General features: G+C 41.7%; 1 protein-coding gene across 2 annotated transcripts in view; it reads left to right on the forward strand.

The window, feature by feature from the left end:
• DEPTOR (DEP domain containing MTOR interacting protein) overlaps positions 1-17,263 on the forward strand; it is a 125,296-nt gene that overhangs the window by 89,765 nt on the left and 18,268 nt on the right. For both annotated transcript variants that reach the window (XR_013997093.1, XM_081111509.1), the window contains exons 5-8: positions 2,962-3,144; positions 5,073-5,207; positions 7,504-7,574; positions 9,668-9,772. Coding sequence is in view for 1 of the 2 variants with exons in the window: in XM_081111509.1 (XP_080967635.1) it covers positions 2,962-3,144; positions 5,073-5,207; positions 7,504-7,574; positions 9,668-9,772 (494 nt within the window). In the remaining variant the exon portion in view is untranslated. The remainder of the gene's footprint in view (positions 1-2,961; positions 3,145-5,072; positions 5,208-7,503; positions 7,575-9,667; positions 9,773-17,263) is intronic.

Below are 17,263 nucleotides of genomic sequence, written 5' to 3' on the forward strand. Positions count from 1 at the left end.
TTATTCAATGCTAAAAATAAATGAGCTATCAAGCCATGGAAAGACATGGAGGAACCTTAAATGCGTATTACTATGTGAAAGAAGCCAATCCAAAAAGGCCTCTATAACTATATGTCAACTGCATGAGATTCTGGAAAAGATAAAACTATGGAGACAATAAAAAGATCGGTGGTTGCCAAGGTTAGGGAGGGTGGAGGGATGAATAGGCAAAGCATGGAAGATTTTTTTGGACAGTGAAACTATTCTGTCTGATACTATAATGGTAGATATATATCATTCTACACTTATTGAAATTAATAGAATGTACAACACCAAACGTGAGCCCTAATGTCAACTACGGACTTTGGATGACAGTGTGTCGATGTGGGTTCATCAGTTGTAACTAACTGCAATTATTTTTGATAATTGATTGGGGAGGCTGTATTAGAGGGGCAGAGAGTATATGAGAACTCTGTACTTTCTGCCCAATTTTGCTGTGAACGTAAAACTTCTTTAAAAAAAAATAATCTATTAAATCTTACCATTTGTGACCGTGTGATGGACCTAGAGGTTATTATGCTAAGGAAATAAGTCAGCAGAGATAAGTAAATACCATACGATTTTGCTTATATGTAGACTCTAAAGAACAAAATAAATGAATATATGAAATAGAAACAGGCTCGTGGATGCACAAAACAAACTGATTGTTGCCAGATAGGAAGGGATTTGAGGGACTAAGTGAAAAGGGTGAAGGGATTAAGAAGTACAAATTGGTAGTTACAGAATAGTCACAGGGTTGTAGAGTGCAGCATAGAGCATACAGTCCATAATATTGTAATAACTATGTACAGTGCCAGGTGGGTACTGGAAATATCAGAAGGAACACTTTGTAAAGTATATGATTGTCTAATCACCATGGTGTACTCCTGAAGCTAATACAAAATAATATTGAATGTAAACTGTAATTGAAAATGCAATTAAAAAAATAAAATCTATTATTAAAAAGACAACTCAATTTAAAAAATGAATAAAAAATCTGGATAGACAATTCTTAAAGAATATATATAAATGGACAGTAAGCACATAAAAACATGCTCAACATCATTAACCATCAGAGAAATGCAAATCAAAACCACAGTCAGCTACCACTTCACACCCATTAGGATAAGTATAATAAAAAAGATGAACAATGACATTTATATGGATGTGGAGAAACTGGAACCTCCTACACTGCTGTAAATGAGAATGTAAAATGGGGTATTCTAATTGGAGAAGAGTCCAGCAGTTCCTCAAATCATTAAATATAGAGTTACCATATAATCTTCTCGTTCCATTCCTAGCTATAAACCCAAGGGAAATGATGATGTATGTCCACACAGAAAAGTGTACATGAATGTTAATAGCAGCATTATTCATAACCACTAAGTGGAAACATGTTCACCAACTGATGCACGGGTAAACAAATGTGGTGTCTCCATACAATGGAATATTATTTATTATTTGACAATAAAAAGGAGTGAAGTACTGTCACATGCTACAACATAGATGAACGTGGATGAACTTTGTAAACATTATACTAAGGGAAAGAAGCCAGTCACACTGAACCTTATATTGTATGATTCTTTTTATATGAAATGCCCAGAATACTCCAATCCATAGAGACAGATGGTAGGCTAGTGTGTTTGCCTAGCACTAGGGGATATGGGCAGATTGGAAGTGATTCCTAAGGAGTGTGGGGTTTCTTTTTTGGGGTGCTGAAGATGTAAAAATTGATGTGGTGATGGGATGCACAACTCTGGTAATATACTAAAAGCCATGGAACTGTAATATTAAATGGGTGAATTATATGGTATGTGAAGTATATCTTAGTAAAACTATTACAAAATGCATATAGAATCTCTAAAAAAATAAAACCATGTTTTGACCTGTCTTGCTGAAAATGCAAGCAAAATAAACAAATGAACCCTCTCCATTTATTTCAAAGATGCAGGAGTTCTGACTGCCTTTAGCTATTAAATAGTAGAAAAGAACTTTGTTACAGCATAGATAACATGAAGTTGGAAAAACACACACACAGAAAAACAGGCTTAACTCCACATTTCATAACTTCAGGCATGTGGAATGGGACTACTTTTTGAGATCGTGTACCCAGTGTTTAATATCCAAATAATTATTTTGGTATTAACACAAATGTAGATCTTATATTGGCAATGTGCTATGTTGCTTTTGTCTATTTAGTTCACAGTGTAAAGACTGTTGCTATTTCAATTCTCCATGAGAACCTAAGCAAGCACAGGAATTACTTATCATAGAGGGAGTGCAGAGTAGTGGTTTGGAACTTGAACTTTGGAGTCATATACTGTGGTCCTATTTCTACCTCTGCCATTAACTGGGGTCTTCTCTGGGTTTATCTTTATCCTAATTTTTTTTATAATTTAAAAAATTAATACATATAAAGCACTTAAACCAGTACTAAATTCATAGTTTCTTTGTTTTCTTATTTTGGCAGCCTTCCTATATATGTATTAAGTAGAGCTGCTACATCTCGCGGGCTTGGTAAAGTGGCCTAATGTAGTAGGTGTCCTACAGAGTCCAGTGGCACAGCCTTCTTGTTCACCTGAGCTGGGCACTCCAGGTGTGCCCCCTGCCATGTGGGCTATGTTTCTATCCACCCCATGTGGGTGTGGGACCAGCCCGTTTTGTGTCTCCATCCCTCCTACCAGTCTCTATGTGGCTTATTCATATCTTTGGTTGTAGGACTTCTGTTCAGCTAGACTTCAGGTGGTTTCAGTTAGATTGTTCTGTATTCTAGTTGTATTTTTGATTGGTTGTGGGAGGATGTGAGTATCGCATTTACCTATGCCACCATCTTGAGCAGAAGCTCTCAATTCTGTCTTTAAGACTTTTGGTTGGAGTCTTCTGGCTGCAGTACTCAGTGGCCAGGACGTCAGACAATCCTCATCTGTTGTTTCTTCTCCCCAGTGTCCAACAAGCACCCATTCGTGGACAGCAATCTTCTCTATCAGTTCAGAATGAACTTCCGGCGGAGGCGAAGACTCATGGAGCTGCTCAATGAAAAATCCCCTTCCCAGGAAATGCATGACAGTCCCTTCTGCCTGAGGAAGCAGAGCCACGACAACCGGAAATCTACCAGTTTTATGTCAGGTAGGTGAGTTCCATTGTTAATTCGACCATATGTTTTTGTCTTTTGAGAAATTATGTTCTCTAGCAAATTTTTATTTATTCATAACCCAGAAGTATGCAAAAAGAAAACAACAACAACCAAATTGTTCCTGGGAAGTCAAATTAGATTATCATGAAGTCTGTTTTATAAAATTATCTATTTGAGTTATAGAAGAACTCTGAAGACCTGAAACCTATATGTTCATGTTGACCAATGTCACCCCAATACATTTAATAAATAAAAAAAGAAGACCTCTCAAGCTGTTACTCACACCTTATTTACTTTTCATTTGTAAAAAATTGTTATCGCCCTAATCGGTTTGGCTCAGTGGATAGAGCGTCGGCCTGCAGACACAAGGGTCCCGGGTTCGATTTCGGTCAGGGGCATGTACCTTGGTTGTGGGCACATACCCAGTGGGGAGTGTGCGGGAGGCAGCTGATCGATGTTTCTCTCTCGTCGATGTTTCTAACTCTCTATCCCTATCCCTTCCTCTCTATAGAAAATCAATAAAATATATTTTTAAAAAAAATTGTTATCATTAGTTGTACAGTGTTCTAAATTACAGCACTGAAAAGCTATATATTTTAAGAACGAATAAAGACTTCGGAGGGCATATGCAACTAAAAGGCAACTGGTTATCAATCAATTATGAAAGGGTGACACAGAACAAAGAAAAACTATGGAAAGCAGAAATCAGCTCATAAAGCACAATAGCTTGGGATATTACATGTAAGATTAAACAGTCTCATATTGACAGTTAAGCCTGACAGAAATGATGGTGACTGATGTTTTCAAATATAATTGCATTCATCCAGAAGATGTTAGCCTGATGTGTCATTCTGTGTAAGAGGCTGAGGAGCTTAAACGGGTATCAGATCCTCTGAAAACTTGGCATTGACTGTGTTTGGCCTAAGGTCTGAATGCTCTGGGCTTAACCTGAGGGCAAAATGTCCATGGGTGTCTTGGCTGTGTATAGGGAGTGATGATGAGGACATGTGCAACTGTATTGAGAATTTTTTGTGCCCCTGTCAGTGAGTCAAGCTTGATTGCTCACTTAATTCTCACAATAACTTGAAGAGGGAAGATTTTTCTTTTCTCTATTTTATGGGCGCCCTACAGTGTGGTCATCTGTAAATTCAGAATAACTATTCACAAAACTAGTGCTAAGTTTTGTCTTTTTTTTTTTTAATGGGCCCAACAGAATAAGTAATGATGATGATAAGGAGGATATAGTAACCATGGTCACCATAAAAACAGCTTTTATTTTGTGTTTCTCATGTGACAGGCACTAAGCTGAGTTCTCTCCACGGCCTCTTTCACTCATCATATATACCTGGATTTCCTCTCCCTTGTTGAGAGCCAGCCAACTTCGTGGCAGAGAGAACCAGATCAGATCATTGAAGCCTCTGTCTCACATACACTTTCAAAGCCTAAATATGTGCTGTGTATTTTAATCTCCTCTTCCATGGCTCTGGGTGATTCATGATTTCATATGAAAGCAGGAGGCATTTATCAGTATTGTTAATTGGCTAAGTGTATACCAACACTTAATTTACTTCCTTCCAGGGACTGCTCAGCATGCGTTTAGTGGTTCTTCAAATAATATTTTATGTAGTTGAGGACTTGCACATACATTATATAATCCACTTTATGCACCAATCCTTGATATAGTATTATTCTCACTTTATAATTGGATAAGTTGAGGCTCAGAGAACTGAAGGAAATGGCCTCAAGTTATGCAGTTGGTAAATGGCAGAGTTGCTACTCAAATCCTTGCTTTTCTCACTCTGAAGCCAGAATGCTTTTCCCGGCACAGGTAACTGGCCTCTGTACCTGGCGGCTGAAAGCCCACGTCCTCTAGGGAACCAAAACCACCACCCTCAGTGACCTTGTGTTTTCCCACCCGCAGTCAGCCCCAGCAAGGAGATCAAGATTGTGTCTGCCGTGAGGAGGAGCAGCATGAGCAGCTGTGGCAGCAGTGGCTACTTCAGCAGCAGCCCCACCCTCAGCAGCAGCCCCCCTGTGCTCTGCAACCCCAAATCTGGTGAGTGGTCTGACTATGACCTGGGGGACTTGGGCAGGTATGCGGGCTGGGTTCCCTGGGGACTGGCTTCCCTGAGGGCTGGGTTCCCTGGGAAGCAGATTCTCAGACTGAAGGAGACTAGTATGTGGGGATCTTATTATTGTGTGTCCTTAGGGTCAAGAACTGTTGATTAGAAAGGAGGAACGTAGGACTGGGCAGAGGAAAACAGAGCTGCAAGCGCTCTTGGTAGAGGCTGCAGCTAACCCAAGGGGAGCTCTGGATTTGGGATAGTCCTTCACAATTGTCCAAATTTCAGGCGAGATGGCCAGGCCTTTGTACCTTTATGTTGATTAGTCATTAAGTGTTGGCTGCCCCTGGGAAGAGGGTGTGACCTTAAGCAAGAGAGATAGTTGCAAAAACTATTGAGAGCATTGGCATCTGAGGGCTGTCTGCCATTAGCAGTCCTGGCAGCTGGGAGGAGCCCCTCAGTCAGTCCTGAAGGAGGGTTTGAGCAGCACATCAGTCTTCCACAGAGCAGGGGAACTAGGGATTCCCCAGACTGCAACCAATGCAAAGAGCTGTGGGTCCCTAGCACCCCTAAGGAAGAAGCATGGTCTATGCAAACCCAACTGTACCTGTAATTGATTCTTGGTGCCTGGTGGTTTCCAACTCTATTCATCAACCTCTTGGCCTTTACATTACAGAAAAAAATCTAGGCATAAAGATTGTTAATAAGCCCTAGCTGGGTAGCTCAGTTGGTTAGAGCATTGTCCCGATAAATGAAGTGCAGGCTTGATCCTCGGTCAGGGCACATACAGGTATCAACCAATGAAAGCATAAATAAGTGGAACAACAAATCAATTTTTCTATAAATAAACAAATAAATAAATAAAATGTTTTTTAAAAAAACTTTTGATGAACTTGGACTTAGAAGCAATCCTTCCTTGGCCTAATTAGTTCTTCAGTCCCACAGGAGCCTGTAACCCATTGATACTACCACCTTCTCATGGCCCCTTACCCACCTACTTCTCAGGATTAGATTGCATGGTCCTTCATGATAATCATTGCCTTGAAAATACCCTCAACTCCATTTGTTTAGTGCTTTGTCCATCCTAGTTCAATATATTACCTTCAGGGAAAAGACTTTGTTTCTTTGGTCATGTTTCCTTATCACCAGATGTTGGGGATACAAAGATGAGAAGTCATGACCCCTACCCTCAGTGAATACATCTCTTTAGAGAAAAACAAATCATTATGCATTAGTGAGAATAAGGACAAATAGATGTTGGTCGAAGGGCTTTAAGAGAAAACTCTGTCATGTAATGCTATTATGTAGGCAATTGGGTATATAAAAATATACTTTATTGATTTTGAAAGAGAGAGGAAGGGAAAGAGGGAGAAACATCGATGCAATCGGAACATTGATTGGCTGCCCCCTGCATGCTCCCTACCAGAAATCAAGCCTGCAACCCAGACATGTGCCCTAACCTGGAATCACACCAGTAACCTTTCAGTGCATGGGATGACACCCAACCAAGTGAGCCATACTGGCCAGGGCGGATATATATATATATTTTAATCTAACCTTTCCCTCCCCCTCCCTCCCCTCTTTCTTTGGGAGCATTAGCTCTAAGAATAAAGTTGTAACTTGCAAGGGAGTGAAGAAACTTGCTTCCACACTGACTCTCACTGGGAAATCAGGGAGCACTCATAAACTACTGCAATAACATGGATGGTATTATACTAAGTGGGATAAGTCAGACAGAGAAAGACAAATACTATATGATCTTACTTATATGTGGAATCTAAAAAACAAACTCATAGACATAGGGAACAGTTTGGTGGTTGCCAGAGATGGTGGATGGGTTGGGCAAAATGGGAGAAGGTGGTCAAAAGGTGCAAACTTCTAGTCATAAAATAAATAAGTACTGGGGATATAATGTAGAGCATGGTGACTATATTCAATAACATTGCATTGTGTATTTGAAAATTGCTAGGAGAGTAGGTCTTAAAAGTTCTCATCACAAGAAAATAACACTTGTTACTGCATGTGGGGATGGATGTTAGCCCACTCTTAGCCTACTCCTTGCTTCTCTTCACCTGCTCCATTTCCTCTTCTTTCCATAGCTCTGCAAGTTAGGTGTGGGCTGATTTGTTTGCTAATATTTTCTGTCTTTACTCGGCTAGGGTATAACTGTGAGGCAGGGATTTTTCTTTCCCCCTTTTGTTCCCTGATGGTCACAAATGAGGCATTCAGTAAAGTATCTGCTGAGTGAATGAATGAAGGGTGCACCTTGATTTTGTGTCTGTCTTACAGTGTTAAAGAGGCCCGTCACTTCTGAGGAACTCCTGACTCCCGGAGCACCATATGCCAGGAAGACATTCACAGTAGGCTCATTATTTGGTTTTTCTCCTGTGCTGCTCGTTTTTCTGGGCCTTGTCAACATGTCAGTGTGCCAATGGGTATTTTACAGATGGAATGGAAGAACCTCTTAATTTTCCTTTTTGTTTTTGGCATAATTATAATAGTTGGGCTTTCTTGATCCTTAGGCACTAAAATGACATTTATTATTAATACAGCATTGTAAACTCCTTTGATGTGTCCTTTAAAAAAAATCTTTCTATTGTGTAATATAATTACAGACTTTAGGGCAAATGGTAGTACAATAGTCAATAATTCCTCCTGGGTTACAGTTAGTTCTACTTAAATTGTTTAAGACATTAGGGAGTCTTTAGACAGAGAAAGAAAACTGTGGGATAAATTGTTCTACAATAAAGAATGGTGCTTTTGACCATGTTAATATGTCTTGAGTTATACACACACCTGATTGGGGAGTACTTGGTACCTGTGAGCATCTCCAGACCACATGTCTCTTCTTGGAGGTCCCTCAGCCTTCTCCCCACTCTGCTTGACAGCACCTCACCCCTCTCCATCCCCTGGCCTCTTCCTTCAGTCTCTTCACACCTCCATCAACTGCCTCTTTTAAACACTTCTCCTTTTCTAACTTTTATTTTATGGACTCAGGGGGAGAAACTCTTTGCACACTCATTTACACTGCAAGCATCTATCAAGGACTACTTCCCATTCTGGACACTGAGGAGCTAAAATAGGATGGTCCAAGTCATAGCCAGTCAATATGAAAAGACACTGCTAATACCACTGCCTCAGGGGAAAAGTTAAACTGCATTTGGGGGTGAAACTAGGTATTCTGGACTAATAACAGAAAACCCTAAAATCAATCATGTGCCTAAAAGTCTTTTTGAGAATATGCACAGAAATTTCATTGGTTTCCCTGCCTTTCCTCCGTGTCTAGCATTCAAGAGACAATTGATTGCATTTTTTAAAAAATATATATTTTTTTATTGGTTTCAGAGAGGACAGAAGAGGGAGAGAGAGTTAGAAACATCAGTGAAGAGAGAGAATCATTGATTGGCTGCCTCCTGCATGCCCCATACTGAGGATAGAGCCAGCAACCTAGGCCATGTGCCCTGACTGGGAATGGAACTGTGACCTCCTAGTTCATAGGTCAATGCTCAATCACTGAGTTGTGCCAGCCAGGCTTGATTGTATTTTTAAAGTATTAAAGTATTTATTTTTGGTTTTATTTTTTTGGTCTTATTCCTGATTTTTTAAATTATTATTTTTTAAAATCTTTATTGTTGAAAGTATTACATATCGTCCCTCCCCCCCCCCCCGGCACCCCCCTCTTCCCACACCCCCATTGACCCCCTCCAACCTGTCCCTGTCCCCGGTGGTTTTAAATTTCAGTGCCAGCCTTGCTACGAATTGATTAATGTGTTTCATCTGTACTTTAGTCGAAGGCATGACTGGGAGCCACCCAGGGACGTAACTGCCATTTCTAACAATGATTCTATAGGAAAAGGCACTCTCTGGCTTCAAACAACTTTTAGACCAGCATCTACTTGTAAATTGTGAGCTTTGTGTACTTTATCACTTTCTTTTGTTGGTAGAAAATTGTGTTTCTGGAAAGCCAAGATTCTTCCTATTTCTTACCATTAGTAATTTAAATTATTATTTTAGACTACAGTGACATAGCAGATCATCAAGAAAGTATCATTTGAATTTAGGGGGAAAGAGCAAAGCCAGTCAAAATTGGATCTGGAGAGAAGATTCAAGCATGTGTTTAAGACCCTCTAACCTTCCTATCTGCTGAAATTGTATAGCAACCTGAGAGAGAGGCAACCTGCCCGGTAGTTACTGATCAGTGCCTTCACAGAAGCTGTTTTCTGCCAAACAAGTGTTTCCCGACCACAGTTTCTGCATCGATATACCTGTGTTATAACAGAAGCAGAGTGTTCCTTTTACTCCTGACAGGGTAGAGATGAGACAGAAGAGATCTGCCACTGCTCGAACTTCATCCTGGGCTGGCTCTCTCTCTCTCTCTCTCTTTCTCTCTCTCAAGGTCGGGAGAATTGCCAGGGGCTGTCTGATGATTGCTCACTGTGGTTTTCCTCTCTAGATTGTTGGTGATGCTGTTGGCTGGGGCTTTGTGGTGCGAGGAAGCAAGCCATGCCACATCCAGGCCGTGGACCCCAGTGGCCCTGCGGCTGCAGCGGGAATGAAGGTACCTCCGAGAGAGTGGTGTCTGAATACCTCTCGCTTTATTTCATTGTTGGTGCCATCTGTATGTACTTTGTCACCCTAAGTGTTTGGTCCCATTTTTTTCAAGTTTCCCTTTCCCTTTCTGAATGGGGTTGAAATGAAGCCCAAAGGGTATGATGTAGCAACAAGGAGGAAAAGTTGTCCTGTCCCTCTCACTGTGCCTCCTGGGGCTCCAAACCTTCCTTGGTTTTTCACATTTCTTCCCTTAACCAACACCGAGATTGAAAAACTGTTTCTTTTTGCATAAATCTTATCTAATAACTCTGCTACTTCTGTCTTATACGAAGTCTGTTCCTCTAGGAAGAGAGCTGGATTGACATTTTGGTTCTGCTGGTTGTTAGCTCGTTGACTTGGAATACATTCCATAACATCGCAGAGCTAGTCCTTCCTGTCTGGAATGATGACCAGATTCTTTCTGCAGTTTTAGGGATTAAATATGTAGAAACTCTAGATGAAGCACAAAGAACTACACAAACATAAAAAAAATCGAACGAATTATATAAGATTTTTTGAAAATAATTTTTACATGTTTTTAGTACAAAAGTAGTCCATACATCATCAAGAAAATTTGGAAAATGCAGAAAAGCAGGAAAAAATTATAATTGCCTATAATCTTTCCTCAGAGACAACCACTGTTAAATTTTAAACAACTTTATTGAAGTATAATTGACATGCGGTAAAGTGTAGCACTTTAACATTTTGATTTATATGCTTCCAGACTTCTTGTATGTATGCACATATATGTACATACATATATATACACATGTACATATATACATATGCATATACATATATACACACATATGTATATACACACACATACACAAATTGCTTTTTATTTATACCAAAATATGCTATAAAGGGATGTTGAGTGCATTGGCTTTCTGCTTCAAAACACCTTTATCTAGCATCGTGGTTCCTTCTTCTGTCATCTGCAAAACATTCCACAGAGGTCATTTATCTCATGATTATCTGGGGCATGGAAGGTTGCGGAAGGCTTGAAGGCCACAGCTCATTGCCCTGCTCATTTCTTCACCACTTTCATCCTCTCCCATCAATCCTTTCCCCAGAGCAGTACACCAGTGACGCAACAGGCATGACTTGCATCTGCGCAGCTCTGATTTCCAGCACCTTCCCTCTGGCGCTGCTTTTTCCTCTGGAAAAGGTGGGCGCAGAGACTGGCTCCCTGGAGCACAGAGTACGGATTCCCACCAGTCTGGGTAATCAGTGCTGTTTTGCTTAGGGCTTGACTCTGCCCCCCAGACCCTCCATTTGAACACCCTGTTCATACCAGGAAGTGCCAGCTCCCAGGTCCTGTGCTCTGCAAGTCACGGAAGCCTTGTTGGCTCAGGTGGCCTGTGTTAGACGCCCTTCCCAGCTCCTCAGTACTGCAGTGGGCACAGCACCAAAGGAACCCAGAGCCGGAAAGTTGGCTGGGAGCATAAAGGGCGAGCGTTTGTATTTGTGCCGAGGCTGATTTTTTCATTTTCTAATGGAACTCTTGGCTGTGGGAAGAGTTTTATATTTTATTTCCACAGTAAAGTGCTAGTATGAATTATTTTTGGCAGGGTGCTTTAGTCCTGAGCGTGCACTCACTTGCCACAGGGCTTTGACTTAAGCTCGTTTCCTTTGGGGAAAGCAAGGGATTTATATTGAAGCTAAAGACCTTGTTTTGCTTGGCCAAGTGTTTTAAATTGATTTTAGTGCATCTTCATTGATTAACATGAATAACTTTTCTAGGCATTGTCTACTGATTAGTTAATTAACTCCTTAATGTATATACCCTGGTAGATCGGTAACCTGGTATATTTTTTTCAATTCCATATGCTCATATTTCACATGGTTTATATTCTTAGCTTCTCAGGGGCTGCACATAGTTCTCATATGCTGTAGAGCAGTATAGAATTCACTAGAGCAGTATTGCCAAAATCGTGCTACACAGCTCTCTGGTCCAACAAAATCTCCTGTGCTGCGGTTCTGAGATCAAAACAGTTTGAAGCTGCTGTATACTTTATTTTTCTCCTGGGAATTCACAAAGCACATTAGCATGTTATACATTCTGTTGCATCCAGCAGGGGAAAAACCTATCTAGATTGCCTATCACAACATTTTATCACTTAATAGAAACACACCAGTGGAATCTTAAGATTGTTAAGATATAGCACAATAACTGCTCTAATATGCTTTTGGTCAAACTCTGATTGGAATGACTAGATAGATAGATAGATAGATAGATAGAGATAGAATAGATAGAATTGCAGTTAAGTGAAAATGACAGGGAATACCCTGCCCTTCATATAACTTACTTGTGTGCATTCATTATAATTGCCTAGTACATTATTTTCTTACAGAAAATACCGAGGAAATTATTTCCGATTTCATCATATGTATTAGTTGTAGAATAACTCCACTTACTTAAAGAGCCATTTGTATTACCCATGACCTGTCACATCATCATGGCCCTTGTGTGGGAAACTGCAGGCTGGCATGTCTGGTTGTGCTGGGAGGGGATGTGAGTGCCTTCCCTGACCTGGGCCATGATTGAGCTGCTTGGTCTAGCTGGTAGCCTTTGTCCAAAAATCTCTCCAGAAACTTCCTCTTGGCACCTCTGACTGGCCCAGGACAGTGCAAAGGGCCCCCCTTGCCTTTGTTGTCACTCTCTACACTGAACACAACCCCTCAGGTCATGGTCCGGGTTTCTTCTGCTTTCCAGAGTGAACAAGGCCGGACAGGTGGGCCTTTGGGAACTTTGCATCAGCGGGATTTTTATACTTCCGCTGTGGCATTTTAACTTCCAAAAGCAGATGATTTTATAACTGAGTGTCTCATGTGTACCATTTCTCTCTCTTTTATTCCACCTACTTATGGGATAGGAAAGTTTTCAGATGTGGGCTACCGGTATGCGAGAAGGACAGGCCTCAGACTAAAGAGACTGGGTGCCATTCCCCCGTTAACACTGTCAGACCTTTCCAGACCCTAAGGAGAGCTCTTTGCCTGGTTTGGATGGAGCCCTTTGTCCATGATGAGGGGAGACCCTGACGTGAATATTCAGATTTACATCTCTGAAAAGTCTGGAAGAACTCCAGAGAACATGTGTCCGTAGGGAGTGATAAGGTCTATCTCAATTCTTTTCTGGGTTGGAATAGAGAAATCTGTGGCCTTTGTGCCTCAGCCACCTAGCCCCAGTGCCTCCCAGCAGTTCCTGCCTGCCGCCTCTGCACAGCTGACTGGGGCTGGCGGGCTGGCCAGGCAGTCAAGCTGCAGGCTGGGGCTGCTGAGATGCAATAAAGATGTAGAGCAGGAGGGTTCCAGCTTAACTTCAGTTGTAAATGGAATTGAGTTTTAGATGATTTGGTCAAATACTAGACTTTTACACTCTCACAAGCTTATTTGAAAATCTTGCCTTTGGGCTTGGCTGGGTGGCTCCGTTGGTTAGAGCCTCGTCCCTGGTGTGGATTCGATCCTGGTCAGGGCACAAGAATCAACCAATAAATGCATAAATAAGTGGAGCAACAGATTGATCTCTCTCTCTCTCTCTCTCTCTCTCTCTCTCTCTCTCAAAATAAATTAATTTTTTTTTAAAAAAAGAAAGGAAATTTTGCCTTTAATCCACTCTGTTTTTCTTCTTCCCTTCCGATGACCTCCTCTTCATCAGTAGTAGCATATTTGTTCCCAGAGACCAAAAAGGAAGCAGATGTTACAAGATATAACATGAGATAAAAGAGAGAGCAATTCATTACAGTTCTAATAAGATGTTGTTTTATTTCATATTGTTCTGCTCCCCTCCCATGCCAGAAAACAATGATTGTAATGTTCATTGAAATTCTCACTTGAGTCAGCAACTTTGAATTTGGAGTTATTCTTATTTGGCAGGTTCTTTTACTTAAACAATGAAGTCTGTAAACCTCTGGTGGAGAAACCTTTCATTGGCATTACAACCAGAACGGAGCATGAGATATGAAATCCTCAAAAGTTTAGTCAACCCCTTCAGTGCATTTTATCTAGAAGAGGGTTGTTTCCTATAGTTTGTCTCTGGCAACTCTTCATCCATTCCAAAAGGAATTCCATTTGGACTGGTGGCTTCTGGTCCAAAGGGGAAAGGAGGAAAGAAGAGAAAGAACTATAATGTACTGAGTGTCTTCTGCATGCCTGACCCTGCACCATGCAGGCCCTTTCTGTCTAAACACTAAACTCCTGGAGGAAGTCATCTGTTCCAGGAGGACTAATTCTGTTTCTTACCTCTTTTATCTGCTTTGAAAAGATAAAAAGGCTACAGTCTAATGCCTATCACTCACTTAAATGTGACCTCATATCACAACCTTTAATGATATTTTCTTTTTTTTTTTATCACATCAATTCTAAAACCATTTCTGGACCACACTGTCATAACTTTATTTTACATGATCCTCTAGTAGCTATTCTTCAATCTAATGAGGGCAGATTTTTTTTTTTTTATTTCACAAATACATCATCATTGTGCCTATATCTGCCCCTCAAGCAAATCTAATTAAGTGACTCTGGCACTTAAAGTCCTCTAATGGCTTCCCATTACAATAAGTTCCAGACTCTCTCTATGGCCTACAGGGTCCGTGATCTGGGCCCTGCTACCCTGTTTTGCTTACAGCTCCATTGACCTTGCCTCTATCTCTCCCAAATACCATGTTGTTCCTGCCCAAGGTTGGATGACTGGTTCTGTTTTGTCATTCAAGTCTCAAGATTAATTTTGTAGAGAAGCCTTTCTTAAATACTCTGATATTCTCCCTGTCTTCTTCAAGTTACTCTTTATCATATTGTCCTGTCTTATTAAAAAAAAAAAACATACTATTTATCAGAGTCTGAATATAGTACTGAGATGTTTAATATCTATCTGTCTCCAGGAGCTCCATAAATGTAGGGACCTTGTTTGCCTTGACTACTATATTCCTAGAATTTAGCCCAATTCCTGGCATTCAGTAAATGCTGGAAGCAAATCTGTTGAGTGAGCCAATGAATGGGTGTTTTCATAGAAAGGCTAAGGAGTTCACTCACTGAACACCTGCGTTGTGTCCCACGTACTTCACACGCGTCACCTCTTGTTGTTCTTACAGCTCGTGAAGGTGAGAGGGTTGTGTTTTCTCTACTTTGCAAATGAGGAAACCAAAACCCAGTTCATCGCTTTCTCAAGGTCACCCGGCTTGAAAATGTCAGAGCTAGATTCCACCCTGGTCTCTACCCCAAAGCCCAATCATGCTTCCTATTGCATTCTTTCAAAAAGTGCAAGCCCATGAGGCAGAACACAATAGAAGGTATATGCCAAGTAAACCTCAAACCCCTTGTAAACTGCCCAGGGATGTATGACCTCTCATGTCTCTTTCCAGGAGAATTGTTAGGGCGGTCACATGGTCACCTGAGCCAGCTTGAAGAAGATCAAATAAATAATTTTTATTCTTGGCTTCAGCCCCTTACTTAGGTCAGGACTAGAACTTGCAGGGTCATCCAAGTGAAAGATACAAAATATTCACTTTTGTTAGTTTAATCCAACACTTGTCAGAGCAAACCATTCAGCCTTCAGCTGTGAAGGAATTTGAGCTGCATTTACAAATACGGAACAAAAGACACCCTTGCTCTTTTCTGGAAAGTTTATTTTTTTTCTGGTGGGAATAATTAAATTCTGTGAGAAACACTATTCAAGTTTTCGGGCAACCCCATGCCAACTCTCCGAGGGATTTTGTAACTCCTGGCTTCTTCTCTTGTTTCCTGCTGTGATGAATTGATGGATGTGGATCCATGGGGCCTCTTCTCTCTCTTTGTTTCTTTGCATATTTAATGTATTTTATTGATTTTTTACAGAGAGGAAGGGAGAGAGATAGAGAGTTAGAAACATCGATGAGAGAGAAACATTGATCAACTGCCTCCTGCACACTCCCCACTGGGGATGTGCCCACAACCAAGGTACATACCCTTGACCGGAATCAAACCCAGAACCCTTGAGTCTGCAGGCTGATGCTCTATCCACTGAGCCAAACCGGTTAGGGCTTCTTTGCATATTTACATAGAAGCAGAACTACCTGAGTCAGAGAATAAATTAGTGGTCATTGTGTTTTGCCTCCCACCCTCTGCCCCGTCCTTTCAAAATTTTTGTTTCTCATATTGAAGAAAATGTCAAAATCCTGCTCCTTGGTCTTTCTTCCCCATGGCAACAAACCTTTATATGTCATGGAATTTTCTTCTTGAACCAGGAGAGCCCAGGTTGGGCAAACAACCTGTAGTTTCTAACTGATTAGCCAAGACAGTGTAGGCACTGAAATAGCAAATTGTGGGATGATGATCACAACTCCGCACTCTCTAGTGGAGTGGTTGCTGCTTAGTCAACAGAAAGTGGTAGGGTCAGTGTTCCTTTGCTCCCCATCTGACATGCCTGGGAGGGGACAAATGGCCACTTCTCAGGGCCTCAGCTCAGGTCCCCTTCCTGCTCTGTGCCCTTCCTTAGTCATCCTTCAAGTCTGACTCAGACAGCCTGGGAGAAGACTGGCAACTCTGCACAGCTCTGCTTAATCAGTACTTATTAACCATCTACCATGTATGTGCCAGACTTTATGTTAGGCCTTTGTGGCATTTACAGTCTAGAGAAGGAAAGAGGCATTAATCAAATAACTTCACTCTTAAAATATATATATCCTATCTAATAAAAGAGAAACATGGTAATTAGCCGTACCTCTGCTACCCTTCCCATTGGCTAATCAGGACGATATGCAAATTAACTGCCAGCCAAGATGGCGACCAGCAGCCAGGCAGCTTGAAGCGAACATGAGGCTTGCTTGCTTCAGTGACGGAGGACTCCAACGTTCCCTGCCTGCCGCTGCCGGCCTCTGAGCTTGCAGTTTGAAACATTGTTACAAATATAGAAGCTAAACAAAACCCCCGAAACCTGCTTTCAGCCAGCCGGGATCTCAGAGCTGGAGTTGAAACAGTGTTTCGATTATAGAACCCAAACAAACCAGATACCTGCTTTTAGCAGCTGAGGCCTAAGAGCTGGAGCCAAGCCTCAGAGCTAAAGCTGGCCCAGAATAAAAGAAAAAAGAAAAAAAGGACAGGTTGGGAGCTTCAGTCACCCGCCAGCCTGAAAACAGCCATCATCCCCTCATCCAGGCTGGCCAGGCACCCCAGTGGGGACCCCCATCCTGATCCAGGACACCCTTCAGGGCAAACCAACCGGCCCCCGCCCGTGCACCAGGCCTCTATCCTATATAGTAAAAGGGTAATATGCCTCCTGGCACTGGGATCAGCGTGACAGGGGGCAGCACCCAAACCCCCTGATCGCCCGGCGGCTCTGTGTGTGACAGGGGGTGGGGTCACAACCTCCCTATCCGCCCTGCTCTGTTTGTTACAGGGGAAGGCGCCCCAACCCCCTGATCAGCCCTGCTCTGTGCCTGATAGGGGGGAGCTCCCCAACCCCCTGATCACCCTGCAGCTC

Source organism: Myotis nattereri (assembly GCF_964212035.1).
Source record: "Myotis nattereri genome assembly, chromosome: 17".
Classification (NCBI taxonomy): Eukaryota; Metazoa; Chordata; class Mammalia; order Chiroptera; family Vespertilionidae; genus Myotis; species Myotis nattereri.